This window comes from Microcebus murinus, chromosome 1 (genome assembly GCF_040939455.1).
Source record: "Microcebus murinus isolate Inina chromosome 1, M.murinus_Inina_mat1.0, whole genome shotgun sequence".
NCBI lineage: Eukaryota > Metazoa > Chordata > Mammalia > Primates > Cheirogaleidae > Microcebus > Microcebus murinus.
Genome location: NC_134104.1, coordinates 95,737,278 through 95,755,650, shown reverse-complemented (window position 1 = coordinate 95,755,650; position 18,373 = coordinate 95,737,278). Strand labels below are relative to the sequence as shown.

The 18,373-nt window shown below is 31.1% G+C and overlaps 1 protein-coding gene across 1 annotated transcript in view; it reads right to left on the bottom strand.

The window, feature by feature from the left end:
• Positions 1 to 357: 357 nt before the first annotated feature.
• The window catches only part of SI (sucrase-isomaltase), a 78,830-nt gene continuing 60,814 nt past the window's right edge, over positions 358 to 18,373 (bottom strand). The window contains exons 37-47 of the mRNA XM_012783233.2: positions 17,160 to 17,293; positions 16,065 to 16,099; positions 15,858 to 15,974; positions 13,965 to 14,113; positions 12,056 to 12,140; positions 11,917 to 11,973; positions 11,095 to 11,219; positions 7,580 to 7,668; positions 4,093 to 4,142; positions 3,722 to 3,892; positions 358 to 904 (exon numbers count right to left, since the gene is read on the bottom strand). Coding sequence (XP_012638687.1) covers positions 836 to 904; positions 3,722 to 3,892; positions 4,093 to 4,142; positions 7,580 to 7,668; positions 11,095 to 11,219; positions 11,917 to 11,973; positions 12,056 to 12,140; positions 13,965 to 14,113; positions 15,858 to 15,974; positions 16,065 to 16,099; positions 17,160 to 17,293 — 1,081 coding nt within the window. The 3' untranslated portion in view covers positions 358 to 835. The remainder of the gene's footprint in view (positions 905 to 3,721; positions 3,893 to 4,092; positions 4,143 to 7,579; positions 7,669 to 11,094; positions 11,220 to 11,916; positions 11,974 to 12,055; positions 12,141 to 13,964; positions 14,114 to 15,857; positions 15,975 to 16,064; positions 16,100 to 17,159; positions 17,294 to 18,373) is intronic.

The following is an 18,373-nucleotide window of genomic DNA, read 5'->3' as shown; positions in this document are numbered from 1 at the left end:
TATACTTTGAACCCTAATATCCAAAGTAATGGTATTTGGAGATGGGACATCTGGGAGACAATTAGTTCATGAGAATGGAGTTCTTATGATGGGATTAATGTCTTTCCAGGCACAAGAGAGCTTGTTTTCTCTCTATCTCTGCCATGTAAGGATACAGAAAAACAGGTGTCAGTAAACTAAAAAGAGTGCCTTCATTGGATACTGGATTTACTAATGCCTTTATCTCAGACTTTCTGGAATCCAGAGCTATGAGAAATAAATATTTGTTGTTTAAGCAACCCAGTCTATGGTAAATTGTTACAGTAGCCCAAATTGATTAAGGTAATTACCTTTAGGAAAGAAAGAAAAAATGCAAACTTTATATAATTATATACTTTTTATTTTCTGTTTTCTAATTAAATGTACATACTAAGAAATAATTAAATCTCATGACAACTGTTGTTACATATCTCAAATCTACTAAACATTGAGAAACTATTGTATATAATTTACATTACATGAGGATTTCACTTAATTTAAAATCACCTGTTTAAATTATATCTTAGCTATACATATACATACTTAATAACTAGTTTACACTTAAGCTGATACTTAACAAGCATAAATAGAATTATTCAAATTCTATTTGACATGTTTTAACAAATTGAATCCAGGCCATACTAATATAAAATTAGCACCACCATCCATGTACACTGTGCAATAACTTTTAGATAGATGTAATGAAAATTATATTTTATAAAATATAAGAAGCCAGTGAAGAAGGAAAATTATAAGTGCTATAAAACATAAATCCATGTATTTCTTTCTCTTTCACAACTGGAGCTGATGGTGATCTTCATGACCAGGAGATTTCTATTGGCTCATCGAGAATAACATTATTGCTGCTCAGGTAAATATTTAATATCTAGAAAAGGTAAAATGGTAATTAATTATTTAATCAGAACCAAATTTTTGTTTTTGTTTGTTTTAGTAAAGACTATTTCCATTAAAAATGTCCTCTAAGTCAATGGAATATACCTTGTTTTTCTTTTTTATTTTGATGAAGTTTTCATCTGGAGAGTTTGCAACCATTTCAACAATAACCTCACTAAATAAACCCATTTTACAGAAGATGAAAATAAATCCAAGAGAGGCAGAGTGAATGTCAAAAGACAGTAAAACACCAAAACTCTTAACCAGTTATATTCATTTCTATTATATTAGTTTTTCCACGTGATTACTATAATACATATGGAGTTATTGTAACTGTACTGCATGGATTTCTAATCCTTCACTTTTTCCAATATTTTCCAGCCATGTTCACCCAAAGTTTAGATTTAGAAATATGTATTATTTTGCCTCAGTCACAAATAGTTTTGTGTTGCTTAATTTATTGTCAGTAATTACAATTTTGCATGTGTTACTTTCTTTCACCTGAGACAATTTCACTTAGACTGTATATGGCTTAATCATAAAGATGATCAATTACAGCTCTAGTCAAACAATCATCTGTCATAATTTTATGATATGACGATTTCAGGAGACCTTACCATTGCTATTGCTATTTTTTCCCAACATACTTACAAGACTCTCTGTGCCTTAGCTCAGAAATTTTGGATTCAAGGATCAAATATGCAAGAGAAGGGGAAGTAAAATTAACATTCCTTTGCTGCCTAGCACAGACCAATCACTCTACTAAGGGCTTTATAATATTTATTCTTTACCAAAGCATAGTGATTTTGGATTAATACCACACTTTATAGAAGAAGAGTTTAAAAGGTAAAAGTTAATAATTGTTTCAATTATTAAAGTTAAACTAGCTCTTTGTATCAAAAGTGAAAAGCAACAAATACACCACATAGCTTTTAATAGCTTGTGCAAAAATCAACTAGCCATAATTATTGCTAGAAAAATGTTATAAAAATCATATTGATAGAGCAAATAAATCATCACTTGAATAAAGTGAAGAGCAAACAGGGTAGAGAAAGAAACTGACTATTCTCTCCTTTTCCTATGTATCTAATGAAGGTTTGGAAAGTAGGAGATTCTCATAAATATTTGCTTTTTTTTAAATGCACTTAGAAAGAACTGCCAATTGTTACTAGCTAAAGTAAATATCTTCTTTTGATATCATTGAGGTAATAAAATATTGCCAAAGATTTTTTCTTACTACTTAAAATTCTTTGTGAATGTTTTTTAAAAAGTAGAATGAAAAAGGTCTTTTTTATGCCATTTATTTGATCAAAATGAACTTGAAATAACACTTGACATGTTAAAATATCTTATTTGGTATTGTTTACTTGACTTTGTTTACTTTATTTTCATAGTAAAAGTTATGAGTTTTGTTTTTCACCATTGCAATAGTAAATAAAGAGCAATAAATATATAAGCAAACTATCCTTTTGTGGTCTAATTGGTCTAATTCAACATTGAGCAATGCAACAAAACTAATTTTTAATTGTGATTGATAACTATTGACTATTCGTGGAGAATTAATTTTTCTTTTTAGGGACGCAATTTCTTGGTATCCCACATAAGACCACTGGCCTAAATCAGTATTTCCCTTATTTTGGAATTTTATAAACAGTAAAATTTTCAAAAGGAAGATAAATGAAAGGCACTAAGTCATAAACCTTCATTTTACCAGAGAAGGACATTAGCTATACTAAACTGTAGTTTTTCAACCTTGTCATAATGTAAAGAAATAAAGGGTATTTTAATGCAAATGTAGTAAGAAAAACATAGTTCCCCATTATAGAGGAAATCCCACTTGTGTACAAAATAGTAGTAACAGTAGGATGGGGGTTAAGTTTCAAGTGGATGAAACAGCTTTTCTGGTGCTGTTAAGCATTCTGTGAAATCTACAAAGACCAAAGAGTGTGTCCAAGATACATCTTTTACGTTGAAGTCAGTCAAACAACTAATTTTAAAAGTTAAGTTCTTCTAAAGTTTTCATTAATAGCTCGTTGTTTCTACCCGAGTTTAAACACAAAAGGGTGTGTGCACACACAGTCACACAGTTTCATCCGTGTATACATAGCTTTAAATTTAGATCAAATACTTGCAACAGTTAGCTGTTTTCTAGAATATATGTTGTTTGAAATCCACCTTAACAAGCCATAGATTCACAAGACTTAGGACAGGAAAGAGGTTAAGAGATTGTTTACTTGTATATTTTTTATTCAGTTGGAGAAAACAATAAGGGCTAAAATTATTTGTTCAAAGTAAAAGGCTAATTACTGGCAGCAGTGAAATTTTAACACAAGAATTTTGACTATGTGTTTAGTGCCTGTAGCAAATCTTTCATACTCCTATATTCATGGGTGCTAAGAAATAGTTCTATAAATTTTGCAAGAATTTTCAAATACATATTTGTCTCAGACATATGCAGTATTATTTATAGACATTTTATTTTTTAAAAAAATTTTTTGAGGCACTTTACCATATTTATAAAGTTAAACAGTTAAAGTTATTTATAAAGTTTAACAGTTATTTACAAGTTTAATTTAATCCTGCTTTGATTGTGTCAGGACAATAATAAAATAGATATCATGATATCATTACATTGACAAGTTACTAAGGATAATGTTTGGAAATAAATATAGAAGCTTAATGAAAATCAATAGGTAAGGAATGTCATAATTGACTCATAATTATGTTTTTTATGGCTGAGAAATATAAGAAGTTTATGTAGATGTTTTGAATAGCTACATTTAAAAAAATGTTTTCTTATGTCACTTACCTCCTTAGTTGAGTCTTGGGTAAAAGAAGTAACTAGCACTGTATTTTCATTATATTTTAGATTAACCTGACTGACAGGAGCATTTCCTTTCCCCCATACATGGATGGATCCAAGTATCATTTCACTTTTATTTATGTAACCACTTTTCAATATAGTGCTGGTCAAAGTGCTCTGTAAAGACAAAGAAATAATTTAAACCTCTGATTTACAAAAGCAATTAAATCTTTGAAAAATGTCTGTTAACCAAAAATATATTTCATAGTATAGCAAATTATTTATTCAAATATTTGAAATGGGGTGTTTTACATTATAAACATGAATTAACATTTTACATATTCTTCTAAAAATGGTATATTAGTGATTTTACATACCGTGTTCAAATTAAATTGTACCAAGAAGTACTGGTCTCTTTCATAGGTGTCTGTTGAGAGAGAAAAAAAGATAATATATTTTTATTTTCAAAGAATAATAGATACTAGTATACTATGCTTCTGTTTCCAGTATAAAGGGCAGCATATAGTATCAATGCATAACTAACTTTTCTCTAATGTTATTTAACTTCTTTAGACACAGATCAAGAAGCACTGGAAATGAAAGATAAATCACTAGAAAAGATCCTAAGGGACAAGGTAGATTGGGATGTGTGCATGTGGTGTGTGTGTTTATGTGTGTAAGAGGATAACACTGAAGCTGTAACAGATCTACGATCACTTTAACACAAACCTCTAGAAAGGTGGCAAGAAGTGCACAGAAGTGCAAGAATAAACAGAATTGGGTGGTAATAGCAGTGAACACTCAGTGACTGACAAAATAATAATAATTTTAAAGGAAATGAAACAGGGCAGCAACACATTGTCATTTAAGAAAAAATTCAATTAATAGATTTTGTTGCAAGTCGACTAAAATCCAACTGATAAAGCATAACATTTATATCTACTGTTTTATCTAAAGTATAATCTTATCATATTTAAAATCAATTGTAATAATAATCTTACAGCTAAAATTATTAAAAGCTTACTCTACACCAAATTCTAAGTACTTATCACAACTCCTCTAATAGGTATGTATTATTATTATTCCCACTGATAAAAAAAGAAAGTGAGCCTGAAAGAGGTTAAATAAATTGCCCAAAGTGAAACAACTTTAATAAATTAGTAACAACTAATTACTGTCAAGGTCTGGGATCAAGCCCAATTTTCCTTGACTTCTAAGATTATGCTGCTATGTAAAAAGCAAAAGCATGCATAAGACAGAAAGGGATAAGTAGAATCAAATGAATGATTGAAACAAGTATTGAGGTAACTTTGAAAAAGCAATGTATTTTAATTCTTGTCTACTTATACATCATTGTATTCATTAATCCATTAAAATTAATTTTCACTTAATTTTGCCTATACTAAAAGTAATATTCTGCCTAAATATTTTTCTATATATATGCCAATCTATGCATGACTAATTTATTATGCATTGTGAGGCATTTTAGTGTTAATATATCTTAGATATTTGCTATAATTTTAAATATAAAGTTTTAGGATAAGTTTTTAATGAGTAATTTTTAAGTAAAAAATCCTGAGATTAAAAAATAAAAGTGGAGGATATGAGCACCTTTGCTGTTTTTAATGATTAAGAGGATGATAAGGGCACACCCATATCTATTTCATTAGGAAAAGTATGACAAATTAACATTTTATTAAGCTACACCTTTATTAAAAGCTAGAATGGTCAAAATTTATTTAATGTTCACAAGTTTTATGACAGGTTTATCTCTATCTATGATTTTTTTTGAGAGAAAGAATTTGTTAGTACATTATAATATATCACAAAATTTGAGTGTATTTGTTTAAAATGAAGGAATCATTTCAGACTGGTGTGCTTGATGTGAGAGAAAACTTCTTTGCAGATTGTGATCTAATAAATCCAGAGAGGTAGCATTTGCTGTACATTATTGTTGCTGTTAAGTGAAGAGATTTTAAGGGATTATTTAAAATTTTTATACCTAATTATATAAAATATGCTGAGATTGTGAAATATTACAAAATAAGCAGATATAATTAGCTAAAACAATTTTGTATGCTTGCATGGAGTGATCATAGAAAAATATCTGATTTATACTCAGTTACTTTCCAGTAATTATAAAAATCTATCATGAAATGTGAATAGGGTAAAGGCCATACCACGTTATTTCATCTACATCTTAGTTTGATAGGAAGAACTGGAGAAAAAAATTCTAAGAGAAGATTTCTCTACCTAACTGTTAGATTAATGAATTTAATTTGTTAAATTGTGAGATTCAAAGATTCTAAGACAAAGACACAAATTATGAATACTTCAATTTTACATCCTTGGCAATATTAATAGTAGGCAAATTCAAAGTGCATCCTGCTGGGCCCAGGTGAGAAATAAAGGCTGCAAGCTTTGTAGAACCTTGGTTAACATAGCCCATCTATGTGAAATTTGACTAGAGTTTATGTCAAGAAAATGTTCGGAGCACCCATCAAGTAGAACGGGAACCATTAAATGGCAGTCAATATACTTCATCTACCAGTGTTTACACACAGCATAAGAATCTCTGGGGACACTGTGCTCAAAGGCAGATTCCTGGGTTTCTCTCTAAACTAATGGAATTTGGATGAGCCCCAGCATCTGAATTCTTAACAAGCTATTCCATTTGTTTCTGATGCTTATGGTCAGTAGAGAACATAAGGATAGGAGCTTAGAATTCAGTCTGGTATTGAGGAACAGTAATGGAGGCAGTAAACATAGATCTATGTTTAAGGATATCCTCTCTTGTACATAAAAAAAAATTTAAGTATTAAAGACGAAACCAAACAAATAAACAAAAAACAATAGCAATAAAGTACAGAGATCAAATTTACTTGAGTTTGGTTTCTGGACTATCCCCTTGTTTTAGAGGCATCCTTTGCACATTGTTGGGGCTCAAAATATGATATCTCAAAATAAAGGCTTCAGAAGTAAAGTTTCTCTCTGATCTTCTCTTGCTGTCCTGTCTCTTGACCCTCATTCTCCAGTCACAGAAACAAGAATCCTTTTCCCATCCAAAGCTAGCCATAAATCCTAAGAATATTACTGTAAGCTTCCTCCTGCCCTTCTGTGTCACAGTTGGCATTAAAGAAATTAGATCTTCATTCCAAAGAGGTTCTACATCACACCTGGGAGGAAAAAATGCTACAACAAAGAGGACAAGAAGAATCTGAACAGACTGATATTGCTAGGTTTCCCCATTCAGTCTATTTCCATTAGCTCATGCAGTTTTTGTCCAATCAAATTTCTACATGGCTGTTCTTGTTTAATTGAGTCTAAGCATAGAATCACATAACTTTCCCTATATCTTTGGGTCTTTATTTTGAAGACTCCCATGTAACATAAAACTATGATTAAATAAGTTTCTTACGCTTTTCTATTGTTAACTTGTCTTTTATTACAGGGGTGTTGGCTAAGACCCTTATGATATGAAGAAAGAGATAACCCTTTCTTCTCCTACAGCATCAATATATTCACACAGAACATGACTGTTGAATTGAGGAAAGTCAGTGTCTATTATGTAAAAGCACTGTGCTATCTTTGGAAGTACAAAGATGATAGACATATAATCCCTACCCACACAAATTTTTAGTTTTACTATAGGAATTAACTATATTTAGAATAAGGGAGGTCTTTAAATGTTTGTGACATGTTTATCTATGTAAGTTGGTTCAATAAAATTATTAAACTCTTTTAATTTTGAATAACAGTAATACCTTAATTCAGCATCCAAAGAACAATAATAGGTAACATAAAATTAATGCTAGAGAATATGTATGTCACCAATTACATTTATCTACTAAATGTAACACTCACCTATACTCTCTCCATCATCCCAAAACAGAGATCCTTGTGCCATCCCATTATCATCAACAGCAACGATGAGCTTCATGTAATTTTTTCGACTATAAAAAACAAATATATAGTTTTACCCATGTTTATAGAATAAAACATGTTTAGTTATGATATGGCATCCATATAAGTATCCAAGGGAACACAAATTGGAATAGCAGTTAAGTAGAATGCAAACTGAAATACAATATAAATCATAAAATTCTTTATATTTAATAGAAAATATCATGCATGTCTTTTGTTCTCAAGAGTTCACCTACTGTAACAATTCAGAAGAGGCTTCATTTACAGCAATTAAAACCACATTAAGTTATTTATTTATTTTTATTTCAGAATATTATGGGGGTACAAATGTTTAGGTTACATATGTTGCCTTTGCTCCATGCGAGTCAGAGCTACAAGCGTGTCCATCCCCCAAACGGTGCACTCCACACCCATTAGGTGTAAATATACTCATCCCCTCCTCCCCTCTCCTGCCTGCCGAACACCCAATGAATGTTACTACTATATCTGCACTTAAGTATTGATCAGTTAATACCAATTTGATGGTGAGTGCATGTAGTGCTTGTTTTTCCATTCTTGTGATACTTCACTTAGTAGAATAGGCTCCAGCTCTATCCAAGATAATACAAAAGGTGCTAGATCACTATTGTCTTTTGTAGCTAAGTAGTACTCCATGGTTATTGATATATTTACTTATTCTTCTCTTTGGTAATCCTGTTATTGGCCATGAAACATGAAACTATTTTTATAGCATTTTGGTGTCCTATGATTTAAGTCTTCCTCACATTTGCATACATAAATCACTGAATTCTTTTTGGCCATTATTAATAAGAATGTATAGAGTAGCCAGCAAATTCTGAGTTCTATCCTTATAATAGAAAATAACTCCCAAGCATGTGCCTACATAGGCCTATTTATAAACTAAATACTCGCTTCCATGTTCAATGTCCAGCGATTATGAGATACAACTTGTTTTAGCAGCATCATACTGTTAAGGAAGGATTTCTCAGACAAATAGTTATAGCTAGCTGCCTTTTCCAATCACAAATGTTGAAGGATGTATGTCATGGAAGTCTCCTAAAATATCCACATTTCTGAAGTTCAAATCTCCACAGTAACTTGATATTTTCCAGGTAAAAGATGTTAATAAGCATGAGCATGAATACATATATGCATTTCAGTTCACAGTCACTGGGCTAAAAGTATGACTTAGAAACATTAAAAATCTGATTTAACCTGAAATTTCCAGACATTTATTAAAACTTTTGAGATTAAAAAGAGTTTCACAACTTTTATTCTACCCTGTACAGTGGTCTCTGTCCTGTCTTACAACAAAAGCAAGGATTCTTCAAGGCACAACTTATGAATGGTTTCCTCAATGAAGCCCTCACTTATCAGGCACAATCATTTTTCTCATCTTTAATTGATATCAGAATAGAATATTGATAGAAATGAAGCTGAGTGGTTCCAGGAGATAAGAAGAGTCTATTCATAACAATGAAGCTGTCAGTATGTAGATTACCAAGAGAGTTGATATAACATGAAAGAAAAAAAAAAAAAGAAAAATAGGAACTGAGTCCTCTAGAGTCTGAATGTGAAAGCCAGCAATTTGGGCAATGGAAATAGAGACTCAGTCTTGCATCAGTCACAGAAGAAAAGCGGTTCCATGGTCTCTGGCATATTGCTGAACAAAAGGGAGTGAATACCTGATATAGGTGCCCAGGCAAAGAAAAGAGGGTCCTGGCCAGATGATAAATTATGAGGAGTGATAGAAAATCTGTGTTATCCTTCATCTTTCTATGGGGCAAGACCACTAAGAAACAAGTCTGGCTCCTCTGTGGACAGCTGGAAACTTAGAAGTTTGAAGGGGTACTGATATAGTCAGTGGATTTATACATTTTCATGGACTACAATGAGTCTGGAAATATTGATATATCACAAGGAAGTCAGAGTAATGCAGAGAAAGGGAAACAGAAAGGAGATGGGAAAGAAAGAGAAGTCCTTCAAGCAATATTGACTTAAAGTTTATAAAAGGGTTCACAAAATGGAATGTTATTTAGTGATAAAGAATGAGATACTAAGCCATGAAAAGGTACAGCGAAAATTTAAATGCATATAACTAACGGAAGAAATCAATTTGAAAAGTTTACATACTATATGATTCTAACTATATGGCATCTGGAAAAGACAACATGATGAAGAAAGTAATTATTTACTATGGTTGCCATGGGTTGAAAGGGATGAATAAATGGAACACTGAGGATGTTTAGAGCAGTAAAACTATTCTATATGATACTACAATGGTGGATACATGTCATTATGCATTTGTTCAAACTCACAGAAGCTACGATATCAAAAGTGAACCCTAAGGTAAATTATAGACATTGGTTGAAAATAATGTGTCAGTGTAAGTCCGACAATTGTAACAAATCTACCACTCTGGGGGGGATGTTGATAATAGGGGAGACTATGCATATGTGGGGGCAGGGAGTTTTTGAGAAATCTCTGGATTTTCTTCTCAGTTTTGCTGTGAATATAAGACTGCTCTAAACAATAGTCTTAAAAACAGGTTAATAAAAAATCATGTTTCCATGAACTAAGTAATAGTTTGTTCCACATGTTAGAGGCAGAAAAAAGATGAAGACATTTAAAATATAAGACTTTCATTTGCCAGTACTTCTGCATATTATATCAGAGGTCATAGAGTTTAGTTTATATATTGGTCTGAGTGGTGGGGTTAGGGGATGGGGTGTAAATTCACAACTAATGGAAGCGGAATGCACTGCATGGGGGAGGGAAATGCTTGTGGCCCTGGCTTGGGCAAGGCAAACATCATTACATGTAACCAAAATGTTTGTACCCCCATAATATCCTGAATAAATAAATAAATAAAAAGAGAACAACACAGAAAAAAAAAAGAGTGGACGTCTTATTGGAAGACAATTTTCCATTAGTCTCTTGCGTTACTGTGTATCTTACATGCAGAGACGCTGACAGCTTTTCTTCTGAACTCTTTTCAAGGCTATTTTAAAAGTGAATAGCATTGAAGGACAGGGAAAATTTTTTTAAAAATATATTATTATTATTACTGTCCAGTATAAAAAAGATAATGTCTTCCTTCAAAGCAAAGAAAGGATAGGTTTGTTTGTAGCCCTATAAATGTTTGTTTTTTGTTAAACTCGGAGATCCTCAGCCGTGACACAAACCTCCTATATGTGCAGCATCTGCCTGGGCCACTCCATGTCATTCTCATGGGAATTAGGGGACAAGAAAAACTGATGCTAATATGAAGTTCCTCTTTCTTGTTATGCCATAAATAATAAAGACTTTTGTCTCTTGCCAAGCATCCTTGATACTGTGGCAGGCTACTGTACTCACTTGCAATTGGAGTAAAATATCAGACCTTTCTAGTTCCTGACAATTCTAGCATTATGTATCTCAAAATTTAATCTGAGCTCTGAAAACAGTTCACTTACCTGTAAAATGTGTTTTGAGCAGGCTCCTGACATGGTAGGATGTGGCCACCACGGACATGTAAGTTTATATTATCATAAGAAGCATTAAAATTATGAAATTGTCCTCTGAGACCAATATCTTGGCCCTGGAAATGAAAGGGGTGGAAAGAAGAACCAAAAAAGCAAGGAGTGGAATCATCAGCAATATTGGTAAGTGAAGGGACACGTTTGTAAAGCTAAACAATACACTTTTCAATTTAAAAAATTTAGAAACAAACATTTATTCAGGAAATCTTAATTTGATTCACTATAGTAATTATTTTACTATTTATATGTATCCCATAATATCATAGTGTGTACTTCACATATATACAATAACATTTATATTAGAATATATCTTTAGTTCTTAAATGTAAATCCTTATGATAGCTTTGCAAGTAATTTGCAGATACTTGTTTTTGTGGAGCTCACATGCAGAAAATGTGCGAATTTTTGAAAGGTCACAAAAGCTGTTCCTGAGTTGTCATGTACATTATTTTTGGAAGGACTGCACTACTTTAAATGATCATTTTACATATCCAATAAAAGGCAATGACCTTTTTGTTTGTTATGTGACCTTTCCATGTTTATTTGCTAAAATAAATCAATGACTGTATAACAAGCAATAGCAGAATAAATTAACTCTATTTCAGTGTGTGTTGGTTTGGTTCAGGTATAAACAGCAGGAAATATCTTACTTTTTAAAGTGGAAAGTAAATCATATACATCATTAATGGAAAGGCTAGGACCAAACTATTACCCATTTCTGTTTAGTTAATTCCCCAGAATTTCTTGAATACTTACTGTATGGTAGTCAAACCACCGAGCATTAGGGACATAGCCATATACACTTTCAGCATACTGGAATTTAAATATATAGCCATTAAAAAACATATAAACCAAAAAAATTATTTTGTGAACAAAATTATGCGGTAGGACTTACAGGTTCCAATACAGGGGTAACCATAAATGCTGGACCCCATAAGAACTGCTTAAATACATCCCAGGTTGGCTTTTCATTAAAGAACCTTGACAAAATAATTAGAAATAATTAAATTAAGTCAAATAACCTTATCTCTTCTGAATACCATTAGAATAATATTCAAATCACATTTTGCAGTATGGACTTTTGTGGATTAAAGTGAAAATCAACCTAAAAATACATCAAAAACAATCCTAGTCCTTGGATTCAGCACACAGCAGTACTATATTTTATGAGTAATTCTAGACTATGAATAAATTTTCTGAAAAATGCAGAGAATTGTGATGAACATGTAAGACCAACTGAATGAGAAATCATGTTGGAAGAGAACTCATAGAAATACAAATATTAACTTCGCCTAATGTATGATCAACAAACTAGGAAGTAAATATAACTACGCTGGAAGAAAATTGTGAGACACGTGCTATAAGAATCTTAAATCTGTTAACTTTAAATAGAGTTTGATTATCCTATACTATAGAGCTGTCTATATGCTTAATTTACATGTGTTTAAAGGTTTTTCCATATGCAAAGAGATCATTTAATTTTAAATATAAATGGCTAGAAAAAACAAAACTGCTTTTATAATTTGAGAATAGCCAGTATTAAATGCTCACATTTCTTCTCAAACTGAAATGAAAGAGAAAAGTTGTTTTTATAAAATTTGTTCAGTTTCATTTTGTTTTGCTTTATTAAAAACTGAGATTAATGCTGAATTGGACTGCTGGGTTTACCCTTCCATGGACTTCCCCTGAGAGCCAAGGCATAGGCATTCTCAACAGGACAAGCATTATTATTAATGTTTGTGGTTGGGGACTCAGTTCAGAGCTGTTACCCCAAATATTCTGAGAAGTTTATAGGAATAAGATAAAGGGGAAGAGTCTGTAAATGAAAAAGGATGGGGATCAATAAAATTAAGAAGGGATTATGGTAAATAAATCAATAAAGTAATTATAGAATAACTTGAATCTAGAAGGAATTATTTTTTTTATTTTAAGAAAACTGGATTTCTCATACTGTTATCAAAAAAGAAGGCATATTGATCAATTTATTATTTTGGTAATGTTATGTTGGGTACTAATGCTTTAATTCTGGTAAATATTTGTCACTGTTTTAGTCCTTTATCAATAGTGGAATCTAACAATTCATTCATTTATTCTGATGATATAAGGCACACAAAAAGCTAAGTATACTATGATTATTTAGGGTTTTTTTGTTTTTCTGTTTGATTATATGTTTTGTTTGTTTTTTTAACATTCATAGTAAGAATGTCCTCGTATTTGCATTTTAAGAATAGAACAAGTTAAAATGTTTGCAACTATGCCATGTCATAGAATTTTCAAGGCTTGGTTCTGTATTAGTTGAAATTTTAAGGGTGAATCAAAAAAAATTCTAAGGAGAATGATGGAATTGTTCAAACATATCTTATTAGCACACTTCAAGGAAAAAGTGAAATGGTATTCTTCAGTCAGAAATATATACATGGTAGATTTACTTAACTGCAGTAAACCTCAATTAATTAAATCATAAGGGATGATATTATTTCTTTCCAAGAATATTTTTGTAAAATATTGAATGAATTATGTATATCAAACATCTGAAATAATATCTGGTACATAGTTGTTACTCTTAACAATTATTACTTTTTAATAACTGATTAAGGTGTTTTGTTCTTAAATTGCATATATTAGTCTGTTTATTAGTAGATTTATTTATGTAAATGCTTTATTAACCCAAAATGAATGCTAACATAACAAATAAAAACTTTCTAATCTAAAATATTCTACATTGAACTATAAGAAATTATTGAATAAATTAAATGAAAGCTACATCTTTGAGGAAGGAAAAAACAAAGAAACTTTGTACTTACTCATGCAAAAGGGGTCTGATAACAGTGCCACCATGAGCATGAATTTCATGCATTTGTGTATAGAAATAGGGCAATAAGGTGTATCTGATATTGAGAATGTCCCTTGACATATTAGCAAAGGTTTCATTCCAAGCAACAGGATCTTGTCTCTGAAACAAAGCAAAATTATGTACAGCTATAAGCCCTTGGTCTTGTTTAGAGTTGTCATATCTATGAAGATTTCAATTTTTCTAGATTTCAGGAGTAATAAAGTTTGGATGATGATTGTCATAGCTGTTGTATGCAGTATTAGAATAGGTAAAACCTTGAAAGTAAAAATGGTCCAAGAAGTATTAAGCTATATGTGATCCCATTGTTAGTACTTTCAAAGTTAAACAAAAAGAAAAGACAAAGATCACATCTGTTGCTTATTAACTTCATTAATATGATTTCAATTTTAGAATGTTGATATACAAGCATTAAATTCTAAATCATACATTCCAAAGTTCAATTATATTAATTTATATTTAAACTTAAGTGGAAGTTTCTGTCCCTGAAATTTTTATTTACAAATACTTCCTCAGCCTTTCCCTGCTTTTACATTTCAGTTTTCCTCAAAAACTACAATCACATTATGATCTTGCAGTGTTTCACTTTGTTCCTCCCAACTTCTCTTCCTCCATATATTTATAGTGATTACTCTTCCCCTACTCCCATCTCTGCTCTAACATACTTTCATCCTGCCCTTTCTGAGCTTCCTTTCTAAAACAGAACCTGTATAAATCTCTATCACTTTAGCTTATTCTATTTTCCCTTATACACACATATTTACTCACATATTATAAATATATATATCTATTATCTCTATCTCTTCTTAGAATATATAAATCATTAAGGCAAAGACTTTTTAAATATTAAATAGTAGAATCTCAATAAATACTTGTTTAGTTTAGTGAATTCTGCCCAGGCTTTTATTGACTCTTGCACCATCTCCCCTATATATACAGCCCTCTAAATTGCATTATGGACAGCAAGTTTTCCTGTTAAAATATTCCTGTTCCATCAAGTTATGTCTCTACTGTTCAACTTTAAAATTCTTCCAAATTGTGGTTCCATTCTGCCTTTTCGTTCTTATATTGCAGCATTTTCTAAAATAAACTCTCCTTTCAATTTCAACTAAAATTTCCCATGGGTGGCAAAATTTCACAGCACATCATGAGACCTGCTATTCAATTACTATGATGGGAACAAATCCTTCAAAGTCCTGTGCTGTCTTCAACTCCTCCACTATGTGCATTTTGCTAATTTATCTTTTCTCTGAACTTCTTCATTGAAAGTATTATGAAATTTTGTGCTTAGGTATTGCCTCTAATTATTCTTACTTTTCCATGATTTTTAGTATTGTTTCCCCAATTACTCAAAAATTCCTCCAGGCATTTTATTAAAGTATATAGCTGTACTATAACACAGAAATTAGTTCTCATTAATCCCTTTCCTTTTATTAACATATTTTTCAGCTTCTCGACTTGTTTATCTTTGCCTTTTAAATCTGTTCATTTCGTGCATTGATACAAATGACTTTCACTTCCAATTATTTAGTTTGCAGCTGGCTTCCTTATTGTTCTATCTCAGTTTGAAAGAAGTTCCAGAGGCAGGCTTTTTTTCTCCTAAGCACTCCAAAATTATATTGGACAGCAGTAAATATGCCAGCTAACCAAGCCATGTGTTCTAAAGTATAATAAAGTATATTCCAACTCAGAATATTCTCAAAGTTATGGTTTCAGATGTCCTCTATAATTATAAAGAAGTTTAAAAACATTCATCTGAAAATCAGCCAAGTAAGATGCATTCTATTAAAAAACTTCTAAGGTTGGTTGCAGGAGAATATCGAAAGTAAATGCAGTAATTACATACTCTAGTATTTGCAATGTTGTGATTTCTTGAGTATGGATAAAATGCTCCAACTTGCATCCAGCGGGTACAGAGATGATAGTCTGAATCATTGAAGAAACCACAGATGTCTGCTCCAGTCTAAAATATATTGTTATATTTAATTAGTTTTGAATAGTTTATTTCTTAATATTTATAATTTAGGAGGATAAATGGAATAAAGCTACTTACATATGATATTCCAAAGAGACTAAATTCCATCATACCTAAAAAAAATGGAAAAAAATTTAGAAAGCAACTATTTCATGTATTTTAATATATTTTATTTCTACTCATGAAGATGCTCTCTTTCTAACAGCAACCTTCAATTTAATGAAACATTTTTCAAATTATTAATATAATTTTACATCACTTCTCATAACATTCATTTTTAAATTTTATAGTGTTAATGATTATATAAGACACTATAAACTTTCTTGACAACATGACATAGAGCACAAATCTGTTATTGAAACATGATAGTGTGATAAGAGAGTGATAGTGGTTTCCCAGTTTCATTTTCGAAAATAAAGAGGCTGTTTCTGCAATTAGATAACACTAGGTCCTATCATTTGAGACAAATTGAATGATCTTCTTTTAATAAAATCCTCTTAAGGAATGATCACTTCAATACAATAGAATGCATGTGTTTTCTCAGCTCTTCTTTTTTTTTTTTTATTTCAGCATATTATGGGGGTACAAATTTTAAGGTTTCAAAAAGTGCCCTTCTTTTAAAGGAATATTTCTAAACATCCACTGTTTCCTTGAGCCTATTTACCAATCGTAAATAGTTTTTAATACTAGTCATGAAACATTAAAGTATCTTTTAATTAAAGTATCTTTTAACATTAAAGTACCTTTTTTTTCCTTTAAAATGATTTAATGATTGTCACAAAATCCTTTCCAAATTTGGTGTGAAACATTTCCTTCTTCAACATCTATTAGTAATTCTTATTCCCTACAATTTAGAATTTCTATTCATTTCTATTTCTTAGCTCTAGATGTTATCTTTCCCAGAATCTGCCTTTTTCAACCAGAAAAATTTTGCCTAAAAGAACATTATTTTCCCAAAATAAACTAGCTGGACATCATTAATTTCTACACAGCATCCCCAATCCTGCTTCCTTGCCCATTGCCTTTTTCTGATTCTGATTATCATATTTCATAAAATATGATGCCAAAGTATAATTCTGAGGACTTATAAAGTATATGAACTAGCACAAACAACAGTGAATACTTAATAGAAAAAACAAAACAATAGTGATAGATACAATGACTCTCACTTACCAATGATGGATTTATCCAGATTGTCCCATCGTGCATAGTTATCTCCAAGCCAGTGTCCTGCCCACCGTCCACCAGTAGGAAATGTGGAACGAGAAATAACAATCCCTCTTTTGCCAGTTGTCTTCTGTAATGCACTAATAAAGATAAAGAAGGATTTTGAGTTTTTACATGAAGTATTTTCTTCAAATATTTCTACTTATGTCCACTTTGTGGAAAAAAGTGTTTGATTTATGATATTCGAGTTGTCTCTTTTTCCAACTAGGTCTTAATAAATGAGTATTCCCTCATTATACTACAGAATTCTCACAGACACGAAGGACATTTTTCTTTCCTCCCAACATTTACCAGAATGACATGCAGATATTAAGTAGCCTTTTTATATTTCTTCAATGAATACAACTTAAATCAACGATTACTAGCATCAAATAAACTAATCAAGTTGAACTTTTTAAATCTATTTAGGAAACACATCTAACCTGCAAGGATGCATTTAGACAATTTAAATATTTTTAAATAAAGGGCTAGGCTCTAACTATGATCACTCCAGTTGTTCTCAATTATAACTAGTCAACACTTAATGTACATATTACTGTGCAGAGAAATCTTGCTACAATAATTCCTGTTTTAGAGGCTAGTTTAAAGAGACAAAGGCTTTCTTGTGTCTTATTAATAAAAATAAAATTAATTGTTCTATTTCAAGCATAGAATCTATACCAAGTAAGATCTCATCAAGATAAAAGATTATGGTTAATGATGTTATATTTTTCTTTTCTCCCCTCCTCAGTCTTTGAAGAGTGACTTAAATAATTTATGCTTATTAAAATATATTATAGTTTTAGGAATAATGCAATAATGAATTATATTATCTGCATCTCTTTTCCTCTATATCCTTTTCTCTGCCCTCTGTTTTTCTATCTTTCTCTTTCTCTCTCTCCTTCTCCTTTGCTCTCTGACTGTAGACTGAGATGACATTATTAGAGTATCAAAAGGGAAAATTATTTTGCTATTATATTAACTGAAAATAAAAATTTATTTTATATTCCTCGAATAATTTGTATATGAAAATGAACTATAGAACTATCCAGGGAGAAGATACCTCAAATACCTAATTAAACAAACTTTACTACTCACTAACTTGTTTTCAACATTATTGAATCATTTCCTTTTTATAGCATGGACCACATTGTTTTTACTCATTTGTTTATGATAAAGCT